Source organism: Alligator mississippiensis, chromosome 3 (assembly GCF_030867095.1).
Source record: "Alligator mississippiensis isolate rAllMis1 chromosome 3, rAllMis1, whole genome shotgun sequence".
Classification (NCBI taxonomy): Eukaryota; Metazoa; Chordata; order Crocodylia; family Alligatoridae; genus Alligator; species Alligator mississippiensis.
In genome coordinates this window covers 276,902,615-276,927,411 of record NC_081826.1, presented here as the reverse complement: position 1 = coordinate 276,927,411, position 24,797 = coordinate 276,902,615, and the positions used below count along the sequence as shown (strand labels likewise).

General features: G+C 44.7%; 1 protein-coding gene across 2 annotated transcripts in view; it reads right to left on the bottom strand.

The window, feature by feature from the left end:
• The window catches only part of FYB1 (FYN binding protein 1), a 91,991-nt gene that overhangs the window by 36,285 nt on the left and 30,909 nt on the right, over positions 1-24,797 (bottom strand). For both annotated transcript variants that reach the window (XM_019495848.2, XM_019495849.2), the window contains exons 3-8: positions 14,828-15,020; positions 12,816-12,865; positions 9,231-9,250; positions 8,399-8,445; positions 5,775-5,895; positions 4,324-4,480 (exon numbers count right to left, since the gene is read on the bottom strand). In XM_019495848.2, the coding sequence (XP_019351393.2) occupies positions 4,324-4,480; positions 5,775-5,895; positions 8,399-8,445; positions 9,231-9,250; positions 12,816-12,865; positions 14,828-15,020 (588 nt within the window). The remainder of the gene's footprint in view (positions 1-4,323; positions 4,481-5,774; positions 5,896-8,398; positions 8,446-9,230; positions 9,251-12,815; positions 12,866-14,827; positions 15,021-24,797) is intronic.

Below are 24,797 nucleotides of genomic sequence, written 5' to 3'. Positions count from 1 at the left end.
GTTATCTGCCTGCTGCAAGGATGAACTGCTAAAGGTGAGGTTTAAAGCAACCCAGCTCAGCTCAGGATTGCAACTTCTGTCATTATGACTTGCCTTTGATTTTAACTTGCACAATTTGCTAGGGTTTTCTATAATAATAGTAATAATAACATGATGGATTTAAACACTGCACCTGTTAGCTTGTAAAAATATTGGACAGGTTTATTATGCAAAATGTGTGTGAAAACAAGAAAAGCACTTAGCAATGAGAACATAAAATGCTTCCTTCTACTATTGCCCAGTTTTCGGTGTGTATTTCCTCAGGCCTGCATGGAATGCCACATGAAAATTAAATAGACAGAAAAGCAGAAGAGGGAAACTTGAAATAAAATTATAAACAATGTGATCTTTGCTTATGAGGAAACATAATTACCCTTGCTTTATTATTTTTGTTCTCATTTCCAACTTGCCCCTCCATTATTAGTTTGTGCAATGTTCATTAGGCAGATAAGATTCAGCCTGAAACAGCAATGCGAAACAGACTGAAACATTTAGTTGTACCTTAACCTTCATCTGTGGGAAGCCCAGTACGACTTCTGCTTTTGCTGAAGCAAAAATCGTTTTATGACAGGCGAGAATAAGATAAATTAATTAGCTTGTTATAACTGCATGAGAACCATATTCCTATATAGAGAGATTTTATTTTATGTCTGTTAAACCTCATATAGAAAAGATTGTTTAAAAATTATGTGTTCTTCTTTTAAAGTATGTATTTCAGATCCAGTATTATAAACTGTTTAGGTCCTAGGAAAATATTTAAGCACAAGAACAAAAGTATTGAAATCATTTAGACTACTAGTGTGCTTCCATAAATGCATACTTAAATGATGTAACTTTGTGTTCAGGACAGCCCTAATACTACGACTGCTTGTGACTAGGAGGGTATGACAGGAAATGGGTTACTCTACATGTGACCTTTTTCTTATACCCTTCCTCTAAAGCAATGGTGCCCTATCTTTTCTCACTGCAGGCCAGATGGACAATGCCCAGTTAATCTGCAGGCCATATCCTGCTGGTAAGCCTAATCCAGTGCATAGGGCAGGTATGGCAGGGCCCGATTTGGCTGCATGGAAGGGGGCAGGGGGAGCCTGGCCTTGATCCAGCAATGTAGGGGGAAGGGGCATGGCCAAGTCCCAATCCAGTGGAACAGGGCCTGGGAATTTGGCAGTGAGGGAAAAATGGCAGCATTAATTGCCACTGGTTCCTTACCAAATTTCCTGATTTGTAGGGAGCCCTGCAAGCCAGGGGCCATGCCTCCATAGGCTGGATTTAGCCTGTGGGCAAGAGATTGAACACCCCTGCTCTGAAGCACTCACTAATTGCCACTGTCAGAGACAGGATATTTAGGGCCCGGTTTAAATTGCTGTCTAACCCACTAATATTGTCACCCAATCATGGTTGGGTGACACGCCCAGATCATAGCGCTCCCCCACACCCTCTGATTGGCTGAAGGATCAGATTTAGGGCCAAGTTTAACTGCAGCAGCAGAGGCCTTGCCCCAAAGGCTTCTGATTGCTACTGAAAAGCCCATGACCCCCACCCCTCATTGGAAGAAGCAGATGGCCCTGGTTCTGGGTAGGGAAGAGGCTGTTTGCTCCTTCACACAGGAAGGAGTGTGTTCTCTCCCTCAACTCTCAGCCCTTGCCCCCCCAGGCATCCCCAACCCCCTACACTCCAGTTTTCATGCCCGGAGGAGCAAATAGTCCTTCCCCTACTCATCCCCAAGCTCTCTCCTCCTCCTATGCCTTTTGTAATCCCTTCCCCACTCCCCTGGGCTGCTAGGCTTTTGCTGCTGGCTGGGGAATGCTTTCCCCATCCAGTAACAGCCACCTCGTTGCAATGAAATGCTATGATATGGTTACTTGAGTGGCCATATCATGACATTTCATTGCAAATCACATTTTTCATGAAAATCATTTAATTCCATGATTTTCACAAAAATGTGAAATAACGATTTAAACTAGGCCTTAAGGATACTGGGCTACAACGGGGCAGGCAAAGTCCAACCAACAGGCCAGATTGGAACTGCAGCAGACTCATTTCCAGCAGCCCCTGCCTGTGTCACTGAGGCCAGTTTCCATGGAGACCCCAGGAGCAGCGGAGCTGTGACAGCGTGGGGCCAGGGTTTCCATGGAGACCAGCCCCAGCAATGGCAAGACACATGGCAGAGTGGGGAGCTCTGGGGCCAGGATCTTGTGGTGCTGACTGCATGGTCCAGAACTGAGGCAGAGCTTTGATCCACTGTTTGCTTGCCCCAGCTCAGGGAATAGCAGCTCTGCTCTGGCTCTGTACCATGCTGTCACCACTGCAAGATCCCAGCCTTGGCCTTGGAGCAGCTCCCGGCGCAGCCATGCACTGTGCCAGCACTGCTGAGGCTGGTCTTTGTGGAAACCCTGGCCCTACACTGGGATGGCCATGCCACAACTTCCATGGCTAGGGACAGACATTCAAAAAGCCTGAGCCTGAATTGATTCAATCTTTGCAGGTTAGTTTAACCTGTCTAGGCTGAACTGGTTTGTAACCAAACAGACATCCCAGAAATACAGGCACATGCCTGCAGTGGCTTAGGCTAGAAGCCAGGGGGTGGGGGGGGCAAGGGGGCGGTGCTAGAGCAGCCCTCCCTTCCCTTGGACAATACTGAGCTGATGGGGTGGTGGCCAGAGTCTGACAGGACACTCTTATTAGCCCAGCAGGGAATTGGTAACAGTGTTTATCACCCCATTAAAAAAACAACAGAGGGACATTACCAGCTACCTGCTGATTCTGCCTGTTGGTTCTATCTGCTGATTAAGCACAGACCATAGCCAGCACATGGTCTGCTAGCTAATACACAGACACCTCTCTACAAGGCAGAGGGGAGGGGGGAATTCCTGTTTAGCAGGGAGCGGTGAGGGGGAGGAGGCTGAGCAGCCTGCAGTCCCTACTGAAGCTCCAGCCAGGGAGCAGAGGGCCCTGCCCAGCCCAGAGAGCATGCCAGGATGCTGGGGGAGTCTGATTTATCTTAAGCAAGGGGCCTGGGACAGATGTTTCATACACTGGTTTGGGTCAGATCAGTGAAGTCTGATACTACATTCAACCAGGTTTATCTCAAACCGGTTTCAGCCATTTTCAAACTGGTTTATGCGCACTGAACATCTGTTCTGTTACACGTTTAAACCAGTTTCTGATCACTTTAACCGGTTTATGTGTAATGTCTGTCCCTAGTCCATGGGGTCTCCATGGAAACTGGTAGCAGAGATGTAGGCTGGGGCTGCTGGGAAATGGAGGCCAGCTGATGGCCAGATCCATCATTTTGCCCACCCCTGGTCTACATGGACCCTTAGTCTGACCAAGCAGGGTGATTCTTATGCTCTTTCACAAATTATCCAGATTATCACCTTTTTCTATCCACATTAGAAGACAGCCTCAGCTATTCCAATTTATGATAGGTGATGATGTGGCTGTAATTCATGGATATGAGGAGATGAGGATATGAAGAAGGGCAGGAAAAGAAAAGATATTGTGAAGATAGACTTTGATGTTAGTAATCAGTGAGAAAACAGAAATCTTTGTTTAACTCAAAGCAGTAGACAATTTTGAGGCCTGTTTCCCCTTTCACTTACACCCATGTTATGCCTGTGTAACTACTGACACAACCTTTGTCCTGATGTGTGCTGGCATAAGCAAGAGGAAAAAATACGGCCCTTTATTCTCTGATTTTAGGTTGTATACAATCTTTTTTTTTTTTTTTTTTTAAATGTGCAGAAAAAATATTGACTCTGGGGAAGTTCTGCAAACTCCACAGCTGCTACCAAGGCTGACACATTGAACCAGATCCTCTAGGAGTGTAAAGTGGCATAGCTCCACTAAGAATCTGTTTATCACCTGTAACTAATACTAGTATCCCTAACTTCACTCCGTGAACTGAGCCCCATATGACACATAAGCACAACAGAAGGAGATGTGGCGACTGACACTGAATATTCTTGCCCATAGCTAGGGTTTGAAATACAGGGGGGCTCAGTGGGGGAGGCAAGCCCTCCTATAAGAGACAAGAGCCTCCTCATAAGAGATGAGAGCCTGCCCGTGTTTTTTTAAGCAGCTCAGGTGGTGGCAGCAGTGGCGGCTCCTTCCGGCTTCCGGCTGCCACCACCGCAGAGCCCCGGAAAGAGTCGAAGTGTAATTCAAACTCTAGACATCGTTTAAATCTCATTAAATCTAATCTGCCATGTAATCTTGTAAGCTCATGAGGTCAGTATTTAACAGAGAAGACATCCAAGAGTAAAATGGAGAAAGTGAACTTACAAGATCCTTTTGTCCTGCCCAGCCACTTTCCTTCAGGGTTGTCTGTAATGCGGATGATTTCAATTTGATCCCCCTGTTTGACAGTCAGCTCATTCTTCCCTCCCTTGTAGTCTGTGCAAGCTTGTGCCTGGTGAATAACTTGGATGGGTCCTTGTAGCTGCACAGAAAAAGCAACAGGAGAAATCAAACACATGTAACCGTACAAGTCATGTTGATTGCTGTACCAAAGCAAACAATAATGGAAGTATTTGTATTTGAATTCAGGAATCACTGGATGAAATTCAATGGTTTGTGTTATACAGACACGGCTTAACTATCCCTTGTGATCTTAAAACCTGCAAACATTTGAAGGCATTATGAAAGAAGTGAAGAAAGATTCAATTGTGGAAAGATTTGTTGCTGTATGGGCCAGCCCAGGACGAACAAAGAAAGAGAAGATATCCCTGTAGAGCAGGAGGGGCAATTATTTGGGCCTGTGGGATGCATAGGGAGTTTTGGTAAGCTGTTGCGGGCCAGGTCAGAACCCCTCTCAACAACTCACTACAACTCCCTAAGGGGCCCCATCCCATCCGCTTAGCTGGGCACCCTGCCACTGTGGGTCCTGGCTGGTCTCCATGGAGATCCCAGGATTGTGGGACAGGAGCCCAGAAGTGACCAGCTGCATTTGTGGAACTGCTGCTCCTGATCACCCCTACTGTGCAGCATCTCCAGCATGGCTCCTGCCGCACACTTGCTACCTAATGTGCCTCACACAGCCCTGCCTAGCCCACGCTCTCCTTCCTCACAGCTCAGGCCCTCCACTGCTCCCCACCTTGGTGGTGGCTCTGCCACCTCCCAAGCCCTGATCTGCTGCCAACTTCCCGCTTCCACTCAACCCTTTGTTGCCATCTCCAGCTCCTTCCAGCTGCACCCAGGGCTGCAAATGGTGCCTTCTTAGGTCTCTTTCCAGGTGCCATTCAGGCTGGGCTAAGACTTGGCTCTGCACAGTGCCAGGAGTTAGAGCATCCACAGAAAGAGCCGAGCCCCTGCCAGGACTGCAGGGCTGGTAGGAACCCCTTGTATTCTGCTCGCTTTGGGGCCCTTCAGCTCCTGACACCCAGTCCCATCAGCCACTTAGCCAGGGATCCCAGCCCTGGCCCACACACCTGTTCCATTTCTGGGCTCTGCTCTGGGCCCTGGCTGGGATGGGGACGTGGATGGGTGGGGAGCAGCATTAGATTGAGTGGAAGCAGGAGCTTGACAGTGGGCTGGGAAGGTGGCAGAGCCACTGCAGCATGTTAATACTTATTCTCTGACAGCAGGAGAGCAATAGTGTGGGAAAGGGATTTGGAGCCAACCCTCTGAAAAATCCAAGCTAAAATATAATGGTATTGTTTACAGTGTGTGTTTAAATTACACAAGGCTAAATAATGACTTGTCCATTTACATAGCCTGCTAGGTAAATTCCTTACTTTGAATCTCTTTCTGATTTCTTGCTCTTTCTTTTCTTTTTCCTTTTGCTCTTTTTTCTCCTGGTCCAATCTTTTCTTTTCTTCCTTCTCTTTCTTTTTCTCCTGTTCTTTTGATGAGGCTCTGAAAATGAAAATATACAGTGTAAAAACCAAAGGGTAATTTATCTCAGACTTTACTCTGAAGTAAAATGACATCAGTCTCCAGTCAAGAATTTCTTAGGGTAATATTAGGTTGTGGATTTTCTATTGTAAATGGTGGATTTTTATATCTTCCATGTAGTGTAAGAGTGACATTGTAGCCACGATAGTTCAAATTACTCTGCAACCCATATGCGGAATCAAAGGGACAGTGGTCAGTGGAGTTCATTAGCACATTCTCACCCACGGTCATCTGACTTCTAATAAGATCATGGAAACATTTCTAAACTTTATTGAGGATAGCCTTGCATGGACATACTAGATATAGGAGACAGTATATAGAGAACCTTTTCCTGCAGTGCATCTGCACAGGATACAGCTATAATTTAGCTGGCTATGCTGGAGATACCATCAAATATTGTCTAAAATGTCAGCAGCCCCAGAACTATCTTGTCTGAAGATGTGTGTACTAGGCCTGTGCGAAGTGGCTAGTATTTGCTTCAGATTCAGATTTGGCTGATTTGGGGGACAGTGATTCGAATCACTGTCCCAAATCAATTCGGCTGAATCTGATTTGGACAGGCGGCCGCTGCCGAATCGGCTGAATTTCCAAATCAAACAGGCCCCATCGCGCACCTGCTTTCCCAGCCTAGTCAATGGCTGCCCCGCCTGGCCCCAGCATCCTGGCGCTTAAACCCCCCCCCTCCCAAAACCCCCATGCTTACCAGCTCCCGGCGGGCGGGGGGGAGGGGGCGATGTGCGATCCCCACTGCCCCCCACTGCACTGTGCTCTGTGGGGGGGCTCTGCCAAGAGCCCCCAGAGGTCCTGATAGCTGCTTCACTGCTTCAGCAGCTGGTGAGTACAGGGCTTTTTTTTAAAGCACCAGGATGCTGGGACAGGGCAGGACAGCCAATGATGGGGCTAGGAAAGCCGGTGGGGGTCAGAGGGCACTCACAGGGGCTGAGGGAGCAGGCAAGGGATGGGGCCTGGTGGAGGTCTCCCTATGGTCCTCTTCCCTCTCCTCCAGCCCTGCTCCCTCCTACCCCTTACTTACCAGAGACTGCCCAAATCTCCTCATCTCCTCCTAATCTTTTCCAAATAGATTTGCAGGTTTTGAATCGATTTGGACCTTTTTACTGGTCTCCTGATTCAATTTGCATTCTGAGATTCAGCCCAATTCGGGCTGAATCTCCTCCAAATTGAATCAGCAACCAAAGCTTCACAGAGCCCTAGTGTGTGCACTGCAACTGAGTTGCGTTATTACATCAGATGTACACATATCCATGCTGGCTTTAACTAGCAAGCTTGTATGTTGGTAGCAGCATAGCTGCAGTACTACAGACTTCCATCCCTGAAGCTTAATAGGCCCCAGATATGCTTGTGTACCATGCACCTGCATCCTGGAAAGCAGCATCTGAGGCTACGGGGGGAAATAATAGAACTGGCTATTGCTTAATAGGGTGTAGCAAGACTTGTTGCTCACTAACAAACTTCCTGGAAGCACTGCACCCTTTGAGGTGCTTCCTTCATGCAGCTGCATCTGTACCCATGCCCCTCTTTTGCAAGTTTCCTAAACAGAACTGCCTGGGCTCAGAGACTGAATTACTGTATTGCCCGCGGCCAAACCTCTCAAATGTTCTTTATTTTACTCTCAGAGTTACCACATTCTGGGTATGCCTTGTATACTCAGCACTTTTATTGATGAAAATTATTTTGCAGAAGAAATAAGGAATCATGAAAGAGGAGTTCTAGAAAGGGCTGTTTTCACCAAAAAAAGAAAAAAAAAAAAAAAAAAAAAGAAAAGAAAACCCCAAAAGAGCTGTTTTCACCAATAAAAGCTTCCCAGAAGGAAAGATTTCTGTGTGTTTCTCTTTTTGAGGCTCTGCCACATGATGTAACTTTGGTGTATTGAAAACCCATCCAGCTGAGGGACGTGGAGCAGAGTCCAAGGGAAATTTGTCCTTTTGTCTTTGAATCCAGGCAGAAGGGAGGAAAGGGTAGCACCTTAGAGACTTAGTTCAGAGAGGCATGAACTTTCATAGATGACAGCCTACTGGCTAGGCTGAAGTTACAGATCTGCTCTGCAGGTATGAAGATGATTTCATACCCTGGGAACTGTCAATCCAGTAGCTCTCATGAGCTCTAAATAAATTCAGTTTGAAAACAACACTAGCAGAAGTATTCAATTGGTATACAGGTTAGGGTTTTTTTTCTCTTCAGGCAATAATTCTGTGCAGCAAGTGAGGCTTCTTCCAAATTGTAGCAATCACATGACTTAATTTTCAGACAAACCTCCAACTTTATCAGAAGTAGATGAGGAGCAAGGCTGTTAACTATTTGACATGCTTTCATTAGGGAAAATGAGCAAGATAGAGCACAGCAGGGATGGCAGTGCAGACAGATGAAGCATATTTCTTAGGAATCTGTTTCTTCCCTTTGTAACAAAGACACAATTGCTTATAGTTGCATACGTTAGATTTGCTACCTCATGTCATTTATGTCTTCATACATCTCTCCATCGCTTTCTTGATCCTGTAAGAAAAAACGATAGTGCTTCAGTCTTCAACAGCCCAAAGATTCTGGAATTGTATAGAGAAATAGACATACTAGTTGTATTTGACAGCTGGTTTACAGCTAATTTAAGCAACCATTTGCAGATTCATGTAACCCTTTCATATTCATATTACTAAATTGTTCAAACCCATCTTCTTCTGTAATGACTATGACCATAAAAAAATCAAACTCAGGACTCTACCCATCTAGGAAGGGCCCCATAGTAAACATATTGATTGTTCTGAATTGAACCTCTCTGTTCTAACTTTAGTTATGGAAACACTGCATCTCAGACGGCGCTGCACGGAAGAGGCTGCCAAGTTAAGAAATCAATACTTCAGTGGGGAATTGAGGAGTGCAAAGCTATTGTAAGGACTAAAATGGGACTCAAATCAGTTCTATTTACTGGAAACCTTCAGCAAGCTACCTAGGCCCTTATTCAGCCAGGTACTTAAAGTCAATGGGACAACACATGATTTAGTACCTTGCTGAAATAGAGCCAATGTCCCTGGAAAATTTCACTGAAATGAAATGTCAGTGGAAAATGGAAATGGAAGCTTTTATGAATTTTTTGGTTTCTGGCCAGGTTTAATAATTACTTCCAGTTCTGTTCTCGGTTTACCCACTTTTATTGCTGTCCTCTATAGTAAGAGGTTCCACAATTTGCTAGCAATACACTGAAGTTATTCTGCAATAAGCTTTTCTAATACAGTGATGTATTAAAAATAATATGTTCTCAGTATAGTATGAAGGATAACACTTACCCCATCTGGATTTCCATGACCTGAATAACCAAAAATATAAACAAACTGTTAATTTCTTTGATAGGGAAAATTTCTCATCCTGATGTTAGCTATTTAGACACACGTACAGCTATAATGACAGCAGCACTAAATATAGCAATATAACAAATCCTAGCTGTTCAGTGGGGAGAAGAATGCAAAGTCTTTGGGATAAATAGAGCTTCTCAGTAGTGTACACAGTAAACTTCTACAAGTGTCTGGTCTAAGTACTTTCCCATCATCTGCCACAATGTCAATTAAATAATATTTTTCAAAACCCAGAACATTCCCATTAACAATTTTTAATAACTATGTACTTTTCTCTCATAATGATTTTCAAAGCTTACATACTTATAGGTAAAGCACATAGTTAAAGACATTACACATAAACTGGCTTAAGTGATCAGAAACTCATTTAAACCTGTAACAGAACATAAGTTCAGTGCACATAAACCAGTTTCAAAAGGACAGAAACTGGTTTAAGATAAACCTAGTTGAATGTAGTATCAGACTTAACTGATTTGCGTCAAACCAGTTTATGCAATGTCTGTCCCAGACCTTTTCCTGGTTTAATTTAAACCAGAGTCCCCCAGCATCCCAGATCCTTTGCAGCCTTGGGCGGGGCTGTGCTGTCTGCTCCACAGCAGAGCTGGCTCCACACCTGTGCTCCCTAGATGGACCTCTGGCAGAGACTGCAGATACAGCAGTGTCTGCTGCCCGCCCCCTGCCACCCCCCCACTCAAGCAGGGATTCCCCTCTCCCACAGCAGAGACTGTAGCCAGCATGTGGTACGCTAGCTAATGCTGAGAGGTGTCTGTGTAAGGCAGACAGGACAGCGTTTGCTTAGGGTTTTTTGGAGCTAAAAGAACTTGAACTAATGAGAGAGGCTTTTGTTTTTGTGATAGGCTGATAAACCAGTGTTACTCCCTGTGTAACTCCTAGCTGTGTAAGTAAAAGCTGTGTAACTCCTGGCTGGCTCCGCTGCTAATCAGAAGCAGCAAGGTGGGGGCAGGGAGGGAACCCTTCCTAATCAGAGCATCCTGCCAGAGCCTGGCCATACCTCCCCCTCAGCTCAGCATTATGGAAGGGAAGGGAGGACTTCTCTAGTGCTCCCCAGCTTCTAGCCTGCAATTCCTCAGTCCAGAAGGGATATCTGTTCAGTTACAAACCAGTTCAGCCTAGCCAGGTTAGACTAACCTGCAAAGATTGAATCAAATCAAGCTCAGGTTTTTTGAATGTCTGTCCCTAGCTTGTAACATTACATTATCTATGTAGATATAACTTGCCATTAACTTTTCTGGGACTAACAAGGCTTACGGTATTCCTGCACTTTACTGTCCAAGCCACTTGTGCTATGGGCTGCAGGGCAAGAAGTTATACACAGTGGTTACTTTTCCTCTACTGTTCAGGCAGGTGTGAGGGAGTAGAGATAAGGCCAAGTTTCAACTCTTCCCCCTAGTGTGCAGGTGTGTGGGAGCGGGAAGAGACTGGGCAGAAATTCAATTTCAACTTTGTACACACTGTGCAGCTAAGCTGACCAGCACACTGCATGATGCACACTGTGCCTGGCACATTATACTTCCTTCCTAAGAGCCCAGAAGGCAGACAGTGACTCAGTAGGCATATCTAATACGCCTGTGCAAAGCAACTAGTATTCACTTCAGATTCGGATTCAGCTGATTCGGGGGACAGTGATTCTGTTCGGTGATTCAAATCACTGTCCTGAATTGATTCAGCCAAATCTGATTAGCAGATTCAGCTGCTGCTGAATCTCTAAATCACCCAGGGCAGGCCCATCCCCTGCCTGCTCTTGCCACCTGGCAATGGCTGCCCCACCTGCCCTAGCTCCCGGCACTTTGAAAAAAAAAATCACAGACTCACCGGCAATCCCCACTGCCCCATGCTGCATGGGGGAGCTCTGCATGAGCCCCCTGCCTCACTGTCCCAGCCCCCGCCATGGCTGCCCCGCTCACTGCAGCTCTGGCCCTTTAAGAAAAAACCTCCGAAAACCCCCCTGGACTCATCATTCCTGCTGGCAGGGGGCAATCCCTGCTGCCCCATGCTGCATGGGGGACTCTTTCATGAGCTCCCCAAAGCCCTGAGGCCACTGCAGGAGCGATGAGTCCCAGGGTTTGTCTCAGTTGGGTTTTTTTAAAGGGCTGGAGCTGGGCTGGGCAGGGCAGCCATGGGGGGCTTGGGGGCATGTGCAGAACCCCCCATGCAGTGGGGGGCAGCGGGGATCGTCCCCCTGCCTGGCAGCACCCGGTGAATTGGGGCTTTTTTTCCCAAGGGCCAGGAGCTTGGGTGGGCGGGGCAGCCATGGGGGGACTGGAGGAGTGGGTGGTGTGGGGGGGCTGGGGGAGCAGGCAGGTGCTGGGGCTGGCAGGGGTCCCCCCATGTTCCTCTTCCCCCTCCTCCCGCCCCCTCCCCTACTTACCAGCTCCGAGTCCAGCTGCAGCTCCCTGCTGCAGCCACCGGGGACTGTCTGAACCAATTCAAAGTTCTCTAAATCTTTTCTGAAGATTCAGAGATCTTCAGATCAATTCAGACCTTTTAATTGGTCCCCTGATTCAATTTGGATTCAGAGATTCGGCCACCGAATCAGGCCGAAACTCCTTTGAATCGAATCACGACCCAAAGCTTCACATAACCCTAATGTCTACACGAGATGCTTACTGTGGGGTTACCTAATTAGCTCTGCAGTAAATGTCTCTGTGTCTACACATGCAGGACTATTAGGATGGAGTAAACTAATTCACGACACTGTAGGTTAGTACTTGTAAATACAAGTACTATCCTGAGGCAGAGTTTTTTACTCTGCAGCAATGCACATGTAAATGCTGATGGGGCTGGCTGGGGCACAAGGGTGCTTCAGTACAGGGACTGCCTGCTAGCTAGCCTTACACTGGAGCACCGTTGTGCCCCAGCCATCCCCTTTGCATCATGCTGTGCTGCGTTTGAGAAGCGCTGGGCTGGCATGCAGACCCCATGGATACCCTGCCAGCTGGGGCTACTCTGATCCAGTTCAACCTGCTACACAATCATGAGTGCATGTTCAAATGCAGTGCCTGGGAGCAATAAACTCTGGCACAATATACACCAGAGTTTATCGTTGTGCATAAATAACATGTATAGACATGCTCCGTGAGTCACAGTCCCCTTTTCTGGCTGCTCCTGTAGAGCACAAATGTAGAGTGTCCTTTGCTTTGGGCATATCTTGATTAAATATCTTGATTTATTTAATCAACATTGCATGTTTCTTTAGAACACGCTAACTTGGAATCTGAAAGACTAGCATTTGTTATGGGACAGATTTTACAATCTGGTAATTTATCAGGCCAAACATTTTCTAAGACAAAACTACTGAGGCATTCAAAGAGCTTTCTAATGGAAACTGGCTGTCACATTAGTAATGGAGAAGTTAGTATCATTGTAGAACTTCCTCTACTCAATAATACTGATTGCAATGCAATAACACTATAAATAACTATGCTAGTTATTTATCTTATAAATACAAGGTACTTAATTCTCACATTGTTGTTATTAATTAAAATGCACTCCTCTTACCATCTGACCCAAATTCAACATCATCATAGCTTTGCTCATTGTCTGGAGTTCTGTAAATATGAAAGAAAAACATATAATAACTGAGAAAGTGATCCCTATACTTGTACCTTAACTTGTACCTTACCATAACAGAGCTAAATGCTTGACTGCATGTGTCAGTTATTTGGGATGAGCAGATAGTATGTTGATCCCTGCACAGTTTTAAGTACAGTGAATGATCATGCTCAATTATGATCCTATTTTTTGTATCATAGCATTTCTATATCAAATATAACAACAGTAATAAATAAGCCAGAAGCACTTAGGTACCATGGTAATGCATGTGGTATAAGAACTGTAGTGTGGCAGATAGACAGGTGGATAGCCAAAATAGATCGACTCTGTTGGGCTCTTTTGGAACATGAATCATCCCTGCAGGTGCAGTCTTCTCACAGGATGCATGAAGTGGAGCACTGTAGATTTGCATGACACATTAAAGACAAATATAAGACTTGTTCTTTGCCTTGAGGAGTTCCAAGTCTAAATTAAGACATAACTTGACAATCAATGGCAGAAACCTTGGGAGAAGGTTAGGAATGAGATACAGCAGTCGGCCTTGATGGTGGCTAGGTCAATAATAGATGCATATCAGAAGTTCTGGTGAGCTGAGGAGAAAATGTTAGTTAGGGATTTTTTAGTACTGTTTAAGGGAAGATTAGGCCTCATGGACAAATTATAATTTCAGAAGATATTTGAGAGAACAGAGTTATTTTAGGAAGGCATTTTCAAGCATATAGGGCTGAAAAGCAGAAAGAGGGAATGAGGAAATAAGCATGTGGTTATGTGTGTACATGAAACAGAGGGTGTGAAGAAAGAAGACAGCACAGAAGCAGGCTGGCGCTAAGCTTTTCAGGTCCCTCAGGCAATGTGGAGAAACTTTAGTCGTAAGCAGCAAACAGGGAAATGTAGACAAAGGTTTATTTCTAGGAATACGGAGGCAGTAGGACCAACTGTAGCTTAGCTAACTGGCCATGAGATGGCGGACTTGATGCAGTTTAATGTTAACACTTTGTTAAACACTTCTACTTGGGTTCATGAGGCTTTCTATCAGACCATGCCTCAAGTTCAAGTAGAGCAGGATATTTTGAATAACAAAATATCATGGGCTGAGTGGCAAAGCAGAAGCACCCTGGATGTCTGATATGTTCTCTATGTCTGATGTGCACAATGTTGCTCATGGCAACATTTCTCATTTTTTAATACTGAACCTGCTTTCAGTCACTCTTCAGTTTAGACACACAAATCTTCAAATCTTTGGCAGACAGCAGGTATCCAAATTGCAGGCCAAATTTGAAGGGAGGATGAAAGAGGAGGCTGGCTGATAAGGGAAGCTTCAAAATTACAGCTAGGAGCCAGGTTCTGCTTTCACGTTTGAAATCTCTGACAATCTATCAGCTCTTCAGCTTGGCAGAGCTGTTTCCTGCAAAGCCTGGTATGTTCTGTGAACCTGTGACTTCCCCATCCTCTCTGTCAGCGGTCAAGCGTTCTGGGAAAAGGATCTCAGCTGCTGCTGTTTGAATACCGTTACTTTTTACAAAGGAGACAGGAGAGGACACCTGCCCTTTCCTGCTCTGTAATATTGGGTGGGGGAGATAGAGGGAAGGAGCTTTCTCTTACCATTTACAGAGTGGAAAGGAGGGAACTGATTGCGTATTTTGTGGGGCTGGCCAAAATCAGCTGAGTAACATGCCTTAGTAGCTTGGACCTAGTCCTGCTTCTGGGCCCACATAAAGAGTTTTTGTCACTTTAATAGCAACCCTGGCAAAAAGAGCAGCTTAGTCTGGGAGATCAGATCCTGGCAAAAAGAGCAGCTTGGTCTGAGAGATCAGATCCTGGCAAAAAGAGCAGCTCGGTCCAGGAGATCAGATCCTGAGGTGTCTGAGAGCTTGCTGCTCTGAGTGCACTGATCTTTGACACTGCACACAAACTGCTCAGCCTCAAGAGAATGTACATGAATTTTTTTTATTACTTACGTTGTCTCGGTGCTGGCTTTGATGTTTCTAGGAGGTAGACTGGGGGCTGGCAGTGCCTGGGCTGATGGGTGGGAAGCTGGAGGAGGAGGGGGCAGCACTGGTGTCGGTGTTACTGAATGTGGTGGTGGAGGTGCAGGCGGGGACAGCGCTGCTGATGGTGCAAACACCTGCTTACAAAGTTCTTTGTTAGGGCCTGAAACAAGAAATTGAAGAGAAGCAATTTATCCAGCAAGCTCCTCAATGTGAGGTGGAGGTAAAACATTTTTCCTTTGGAAAAAAATATTGGTATAAAACACTAATAGGCTTCACTACCTAGGATGAATAATAGTTATTCCAACTATAATCTGCATATTGCCTAATAATGCAGTGAGAGAGATTCCCTGGCCAGAAGAGGTTCCTGCTTAATCAGGCTTTGGAAATCCATTTGCCCACTCATCAGGAGGCCACAGGAACCATTAGAATTTAGCTCTCATTGTTTAAGCCTTGAATTCCACGTCATTATATTTGCAGGATAAACTCCCACATATAAAAGAAGCATAGATGGATGGATCTTGTGATCACAGTTGCTCATAGATTTATCCTATTGCAGCCAAATAAAAGTAAGAATATGTGATCCATTTAGAAGTGAAACTGTTAAGGGATGTTTCAGTTTCAGCTATGGGTATTTCAGTCGCTAGTTGTGGCTAGTGATGAGAAATGGAAGCGTGCTAGATAAGACATGGACACTGCACTACAGCTATACAAGGTATTAAGAAACCTCACAAAGAACCCTGTACCACATATAGGCCTCTTAGATATGAACTTCACATTTGGTAAGTGTGGAAGAGATTGTCATTCAAGAGCTGAGCTATACAGCTATATCAGGTAGGACTGGGATATATAAAGGATTTCAGGTGCAGTATGGTGAAATGCAGAGACATATTAATTTCTGTAGCTTTCCATTAACTTGAGGCAGTGTTTAAAGGCTGGCAGGGGAGAAAAAAGAGACATTCCAGAGGAGTTTCAAAATTACCCATAGGTCATAGATCTTTTTAGATCTATAAACTCAAATAACTACAATAACTGTGCAAGAAGTTAAAATGGTAGGAGTTAGCCTTCTAGAATTGGCAGCTATACGAACAAACTGTCAGTATAAAGGTGCACACCTGAACAGCCATGGAGATCTCTCACCCCTTTTTTTTTATTTTTAGACAAATGCGGTGAAACAGGCTTAAAAACAAAGATGAAACGAGGTATCAGACCACAGAAGGGAGTCATCTGAAAGTGTTTGTTGAATGTGTTGCAGCAAGATATCATGACACTCAATTCATACTTAATGTACAAGCCTCAACTAAAAAACATAGAAGCAAGTTATTCTGTTCCTCTGAGCATTCACATTCAAAGAAATTATGTAAACAAACCCACATGCATCCATTACCTGGATGGATACATGTTAAAACTAGAATTTGGCTGGTGTCCATCTGGAGATGGAAAGCTACTCCAAAAGAACAGAATGCCTGGGATGGGGAAAAAAGATTGAGGGAAAAGTTCAGCAAAAGTAAACTTGGGAGAGGAGGGAGCAAGCAGAATTCATAACTGTTTCCCCGAGGACAATCTAGAGTAATCCTTTGGTCTCCAATGAATATGCCGTAGGCACAGATCTATGTAGCAAAGATCTAGTTGGAAAAAAAATATCCAAAGAAATTTGTAAATGCAGGGAAAAGCAAAGTGATTTGAACACAAGGAAAATATGGCTCATCTCTACTTACTACATGCAGTCAAATCAAAAGTTACTACAACTACTGAAAGTGCTTCAAATGACAATTGTCAAATGAAATTCAGTATGGCAAATCTATTGTAGCTTCGCTTCTTTGTGAAATATTAACAATGGATATTTGTAATGAGTCAGTAAAACATGCATGGCATTTGAAAACCTCTCTCTTTTGAAAGACATTTTTGTTGTATTATCGTAGCCCCTAAGCCTAGGACCTTGTCATGGATCAGGTCTAGAGCACTGCTTGGTACTAAGCAAACAGAACAAAGAGACGGCCCATCCCACAGAGGGCTTACAGTATAAAATGAGAGAGATACAGAGATACGTAGATACAGACAGAGAGGTGGTATAAAGAAGTCAGTAAGACAATACTGGTCAGTATAGTCAGTAAGAACACACCACCTGAGACATAGTTACTATAGGCACTGATAGAACCCTTATAGTTAAAATAGTCTAATACTTGCTATTATACAACCTTGCTTGCATTACTTTACTGTAATTATTTGGATTGAAATTTTCTATGACACCTGTTTACCACCTTCTACATTTTAAAAAGAGAGTTACAGCAAAAAGTGGTCATTTTTTAGAATAAAATTAGGGGAAAATATTTTGTTATGCTCATGATAAAAAAATGTTATAGTTATTCCATCAAGAAGCAGGGCCAATGCCCTGCTCTGGGGCTTGGCACTTGGCAGGGAATTTGCTCCAGCCTCCTGGATGTGCTTTTTGCTGTTTCCATGAAAACTATTCAAATCTGGCCAAGTTGTAAGTCTCCAATGAATTTAAAGTTGTACACTGTAGCCTTACAGAGAACTTGGCAGCTAACTTCTCCAGAGATTTCATCTACACTGAATATTCTCCCTCCCTGAAAACCTACAGTGGGGGCCAACCTTTTCAGCAGGTGTACATAAATTAGCCTTGTACCCTCCCTACACGAATCCTCTTGCTCTTTGTTGCTCTTTCTGCTTCCTGCCCTGTGCTCCGTTTGATCTCCTGCTCTGCACTTTGCTTCCTGCCCTATCTGCTGTTCCCTCCCTGACTTGCTTCCTGCCCCCTCCCCGAACTGCTGTGTGCCATATGCAGAAGTTGCATGTGTCACACAGACCACTGGTTGGCCACTCCAGACCTAAAACATGTTAACAAGACTGAAAATGAATCTTTACAGAGCAACTGAGCACGTTCCATTTCAGGCTAGGAAGACCTAGAATAAAACATTGCCTGCAATTGCTCTTTCCAGGTGTTGGAGGGTGTTACAGCACCAGAACTCTGTCTCTCCTTTTGTTCTTCATTCTCCCCTGAGCAAAGCATTTGATCATCTAATCTGACTTGCTGTGTAGAATAGGACAGTACATTTCACCCAGTTATGCCTGCATGAAGCTGAATAACTAGAATTTGGCTAGAACATATTTGGGCTTTGGCTAACATGCATCTCCCAAGGAGGCACGTGAGTTTTGATCTGAAGATATTAAGAGACAGAAAATAACCCATTTGGTAGTTTGTCTCAGTGATTAATCATTCTCACTGTTATAAATGTATGCCTAATTTCCACTTTGAATTTGAATTCAGTTTGAATTCAGCCTCCAGGCACTGATTCTTCTTATGCCTTTCTCCACTGCATTAAAGGGTCCATTAATACCCAATACATTGCATCCATGAAGGTACTTGGACAGTGTAATCAAGTCACAGTTTCTGATAAATTAAACAGATTGAACATGTTCAGGCTCTTATTTTAAAGTGTCGTTTTCAACCCAGAAATAATTTCTGTGGCTCTTTTCTACATCTTCTCAAATTTTTCAATATCTTTTTTTAAAGAATATGAATATCAGTCTCATTAACACCATACACAGTGGTAAAATCATATTCCTACTCCTCTGTTTATCCATCCAAAGATCACATCATACCTTTCCGCTACAGCACTTCACTGGGAGCTTCTTTTGAGTTGTTTGTCCCTAGCTCTTTTCTAGAATCATTGCTTTCCAGATAGGGTACTTCATTCTCAGGTGTGGTGCTCCTTTTTCAGTACTTTATATTCGTGTATTAAAACATTTTGTTGAATGGGCCCAGCTCACCAAGCAATCTACATCTTTCTGCATGATAGTCTTGTACCCATTCTTACCTACAATTGCACCAATCACAATTTTTTCAGTAGTTAACTTATCTTTTCTGGTAGATCATAAACAATAATGTTAAAAAATATCAGATCTAATGCAAGACCAAGTATGTTTTATCTGTGCAGTCACTTTTCTCAAACCATGTTGTAGACTTATCAAAAATGAAACCAAGATTATTTGAGAGAACCTATTGTTCACAAACCCACATTGACTAGCATTCATCACAGTTCTAGTCTTTAAGTTTTACCAACTGAATCACAATAACATTTCCATTACTTAACCTTATTTCAAACCCTTTATTTCTGCATTATACATCATTATATATCTGTAAAATACATTATGCCATTTCCCTCCTAATTTTTAATTCACTTTGGGAATATTTTTCTTTGTACAGTGAATGTGAAGAGTTAGATGCTTAGGATTGGGATTCACAACATCCAAGCTGCTGAGTGACACAGCTAAGCCACCCAACAGGACACTGGAAACAAGGATACATTTGAAATCCTACCTGCTAAAGTGCAGCCCTGATTTAGAGACTGGCATTTACAGTCTGAAACACTTTTCTGTATGTAAGGAAATCCTGACTATCAGGCCCCTCCGAGTTTGAGAAAACTTAGATCTGCCATCTCTCACCTCCCATCAGGATATAGGCAAGGCTAGATTGGAGGCATATTCCACACATCCTGTTAAAGCCAGTCCTCTTGCAACCAGGAGAGCAAAATGTATGGGGCCTGCCAGGCAGCCAGCAAGAGGGATAATGATCTCTTATCCGAGTGATAAGAGCATTCCCTTGGAACAGGGAAGTGTCTTGGGTTCTGGTGTCTGCAGCCAACACTGTAATGCATTTTATCCAATTACTCTTTTTTGCAAAATATGTATGTAGTGTTGGGAGCAGGGGTCAGAACCCAGCATTCCCTTCCTCAAATGGGCTCCAAAGCCATCCTTTCCCTTCCTTACTTTCTCCAGCCCAGCGTGTATTGCCCTCTTGGCTCCAACGAGAAAGATGGGAAAAATGGAATGATGTATTTTCCAGCTTAAGCATTTTTAGCTAGAAGGCCAACAGGGACTATAAATACCCATAAGACTATTATGCAACCTTCTAACATGGAAAAATGTTGATTTTTTTAAAGAATTTAGGTGATTATTCATTATCTTGCATAATTCTTATTTTACTCCGTCTTCCTTTTTTATAGAGTGTTGGAGGCCTGACAGAAAATGGAAGCACATTATTATTTCATAATTTAGATCACTTTAACCCCTCCTCCTCCCCAAGGGCCTCTTAATTTCTCTCTAGAATTACAAATTTTATAGGACCTTCAAGGTAATTTTTCGTTCTCTTCTCTGTTGTTTCTGTTATGACCCCTCCCTCTAGCATAATTCTCTGCTGATTTAAATATTGGCAGAGGATCAGAGTGGCACAAAGTCGATGTAATGGGCTAGAGGATCTAGCTAATACTATCTTAACAAAGAGGGTTTTTTGGACAGTAGTAGAAGCAGGGAGTTTATATATTTTAAAAGGTGACCAGGAATTCACATGCAATTAAAACCCAACACATAACTTTCCAAATTGCCCAGTCCTCAGTTTCTTGGTATTTTAAAACAAAACCACCTTATGTCACATAAAACAAATCATCCCCATTTAGTATGTCACTCACTCCTGCCTCCCCCACAGGGCAGATCTTAGCTATCTCACCACAGAGTTTAGGGTAGGGTAGGACTTATGCATCAGAGCCAACCTGAACTGAAGCCTATGTGTAACAGCAGCTGCTGAAATCAGCAGACATTGACCTTTTTCAGGATGCTCCTGAGACAGGGATGTAAATACTAGTCTTCAGCACCACTTCTGTGCATCAAACCTTTCATGTGATGCACCCCCTCTCTCTCCTCTCTCTTTGACTCATGATACTGCTATGGTATGGAGGAAGCAGGAGTATGGCTCTGTTAACTATGCAACAAGAAAAAGAGCTGGGCTGGCCATCCCAAGTAGTGGTCACAAGCATCCACAGAGTGGAGCAAGAGCAAGTGTGTAACCTAGGTTTATAAAAGGTTCAAAAATAGAAAAAAGTTTTAGAAAACTTCATAAAGTGTGAACCCCACCTTTCTCAAATGTGGAATTTCAACAAGTTTTGCTGTGAATTTGTTGGTGCCTGGTCCTTTATTTCATTGCTTTCAGGAGCCTCCGCATTCTCTTAATAATCTTATGTATATTTGACTCATTCTCAACCTCTTCCTATCTTCCCTTCATACACTTCTAGTTAAAGTGTTCTTTCAAAACGGACTCATCCAAGCATACCCTTATTCATACATTCACTTAACTTTCCTCACTCGAGTTCTGCTCTTCAGAAAGGCTAGCCCCACCCCACCCTGAGAAACACAAAACGCCTTCTGCTTTTCCTAAAACAGAAGACTTGAGGATGAGGCTAACTTCCCAGGAGGCACCAACAAACTCACAGCAGAACTTGCTGAAATTCCACATTTGAGAAAGGTGGGGTTAACACTTTATGAAGTTTTCTAAAAAATGTTTCCTATTTTTGAACCTTTTATGAACCTGGTCAAAAGATTTTGAGTTCTGAAACTAAAATGTTAAAAAAGGGAAGAGGTTTCAGCCACTACTATCTCCTTGTGTAAGATTTCCCACACCACTATTTTTTCCATCTGACTTTTCATTCTATACATTACAAACATATCTACCTTGAGAAAAGCCAGATACTATAGACATGGAAACTGTTGAGGATAACAGAAAATGTAACTAGAACAGTGGTTCTCAATCTCTTTTAGACATGAGACCCCTCTCATAAGTCTGGGAACTGTACAGCACCCCATCTCAAAAAAGGATTTATTTATTATATTGCTTACGTCCTCACACAGGGCCTGGGTAGGAATGAGTCTGTGCTTACCTCCATGTACCCCAGGACACATTTCAAAGGATCTCACAGATCCCTAGTTGAGAATAACTGTACTAGAGGATATATAAAACTCTTGATATGCTAGGTATGAAAAGAAGGCTGGGAGATGGATGGTACTTACAATTTTTCACATTTATCATACATTTTCTTTCAACAACAGAGAAAATACATTGAAGCCATTTTTGGATGAAGACAGTGCATTCCATTTTCACTGATTATAATTTTGTAGATTTTAATAATCATTTAAAGCAATTCACAAAAATTCTTAAACTTGTTCATGCTTCCATCGCATTTTAAAAACTCCTGCTGTTACATTTTGCATATGTCACATTTTTCAGTTTTGCTGAAAACCATTTCACAGACTGAACGCCGCCAATACCTGCAAGGCTTGCAGACTTCTCTGGGGTTTTAAAAGAGCACCTCCGCAGCTCAGGTTTTAAAGAAGTTGCAGCAATGCAGCTGAGCACCCACTTCCTACTTTATTTATGGTTTGCAAAGCACTCTTTTCTCCTTGGCTTCCCCCCAACCCCTCTCTCTCGTTACTTTAGCAACAGATCTGTTATTCTAGGTTTCACACTGAGGCTCTTTTAGAAGCACCCAGAGTAAGTTAACTGTGCTCCCAGCATTGCTGAAGCTGAGTCCTTTTGATCAGTATTGCTGTTGCTATCAGTTATGCTATCAAAGACAAAGATGACAATTATTGTAAGCATTGATCATATCCACTAAAGGGAAGGTTGAAGAATATTTCTATTATGCTCCTCTGATCTTGCATGCTATACATTTTCCAAATATGTTTTTATCTAGGCATAAGGACTAGGGACAGAAGTTATATATAAACCATTAAACCTGTTTAGAAACCAGTTTAAGCCTGTAACAGAACAAAAGTTCAGCAAAGACAAACTGGCTTCAAAATGGCTGATCCCGGGTTAAGATTAACTTAAAGATGGATGTAGTAAGAGACGTAACTGATTCATGTTAAACCAGTGTATGAAACTTCTGTCCTAGATCTTCTCTCGACTCAAATTATGTCTCAGTCCCCCAGCATCCCAGGATACACTGGGGCCCTCCACTAACCTCCCTGCAAGGCAGGCGGGTAGCCTGAGCTATGCTGTCTGCTCTGGCTGAGTCAGGGCCAATCCCACCCAGTGGGCAGCTAAGGTGGCCATGCGCCCTGGTTTGGTTGGAATAATCCAGGATTCCATTGCCCAGTCCTGGCTGGTTGGTCAAAAGTCCCAGGCTGTAGCCTACTGGGGAGGCAGAGTGGCATGGTGTACCAGGCACGCAGCCGGGCAGGCATTACTGCTCCTGTGTATGAGCAAGGACATGCCACATGTGGGTGGGATGATGCCTGCTCCCAGTCACCCACCTTGCTCCCACTGAGAAACAGTGGTACCTGCGTGACTGCTTGCCTGGTGTACCATGCTGCTCCGTGTCCTTGCTGGACTCTGGCCCAAGGCTTTCGATAAAGTGGCTGGGATCAGGCTACAGAGTCCTGGAGTGGCCCAGATAAACCAGGACCACGGCCACCCTAGAAGCAGCGGTGCGAGTCATTGACCCACTGCAGGGAGAGGGAAAGTATTCCCCACTCCCACCTGGCCCCTGAGCCTGGCATCTGCCCACACTGGGGGAGCTCCAGCCTCTGAAGGGTTTCCCCTAGTTGGTTGAAGATCCCAGCCCTCATCTGCCCAGCTACAGGGGGTGATCCTCCTCACATGCAGCTGGGCTAGTGTGAGTCATTGATTCTCATGGGGAGGGGAGAACAAAGCCTCCCATCCCCATCTTGGGCACCTGAGCTGGGGTCTTCCCAGCTTGCAGGGAAGCAGCCCCTTGGTGGGGAATTTCCCCTCCCCACCCAGCCGAACCAGCTCCATAGAAAGAAGGATCTGGCCCTGCTGCCTGACATGAGCCCTTGGGGCTGCCTGGCACGTCTTGCTGGCTGATGATGATGTTGGGGTTTGGTGGGGCAAGCTGGGTGGCCTGGGGGGCTTGCACTGGGTGGTGGACATGATCTTGTCCTCTGGTGCAAGCTCCCCAGGATGCCCAGCATGTCCTGTCAGAGCCTGGCACCAGCAGCAACTGGCAAGATCAGGCAGTGGGCAACTCAAGGAGCTTGTGTTGAGGTCAGGGACAGGAGCTCTCTGTGGAGGGGAGGATCAGTCCCTGCCACATCTTGCTGGATGCTGCTGGTGCCAGGGTCTGGTAGGACATGCTGAGTGGCCTGGGGCTCTCGTGCCAGGTGGTAGAGACAGGAGTGCTCCATAGTGCCACAACCCAGAACCAGTGGTAGCCAGAAAAACATGCCGGATAGCAGAGTCCAATCCTTCTTTCCATAGAGCTGGCCAGGCTGGGCGAGGAGGGGGGAAATCCCCCCAGGACCCAGCCCCCCCAATCTGGGAAGGCTCCAGCTCAGGGGCCAAGACCACAGTGTAGGATTTTGTTCCCCCCTCCCCGCTGCATGTCAGTGACTGGCAGCAGCCTGGCCATGCAGGAGGAATCACTCCCCTGGGGATCCCCTGACATGGATGCCAGGTTTGGGGGCCAGCCCTGGGAGGGAGTGGGGGGGACTTTCTCCCTCTCCCCTGTGTGTCAGTGATTGGCACTGGCCCAGCTTCACAAAAGGGAAATTACCCTCGCCCCCTTCCTCCCTGCAGCTGGGCACACCAGGGCTAGGGGGATTGCAAGCTGGTCTGGGGAGAGGCATGGGGCTCCTCCTGTGGCCAGACTCCCAGCTCTGGGGGCCCACACTGGGAGGGGACTCTTTTCCGCTTGGGGGCAGGCTGGGAGGTGTGCTCTAGTGCCCCCTCCTTCTGGCCTGGGTCTGTGCAGGCCTCCACCTGCCTTTGTCAATTGAAAATTGATTCATTATTGGTTCAGTCCATGCAGCTTAGAGCAACCAGCAAAGACTGAATTGATTCTGCCTTGGGCTTTTTGACTCACTGTATTTAATCAAGCAGGCTAGGGAATGCCACCACGAAGCAAAGCATGACTGCTCTGTATGCTCTAAACCCTGACATTGATGTAATAAATAAGTGCCATTACTCTCTATCTTGGCCATACTTAGTCTGTGCCCAGGGTCAATGTGTATGGAGCAGGTGTGCTGTGTTCACTGTAGAGGTCCCTAGCATGAAATGGAAGTTGTATGTGCATACCAGCAAAGACATAAACATATAGGTGTAAGGGTAATGGTTTTAAACTAGTGT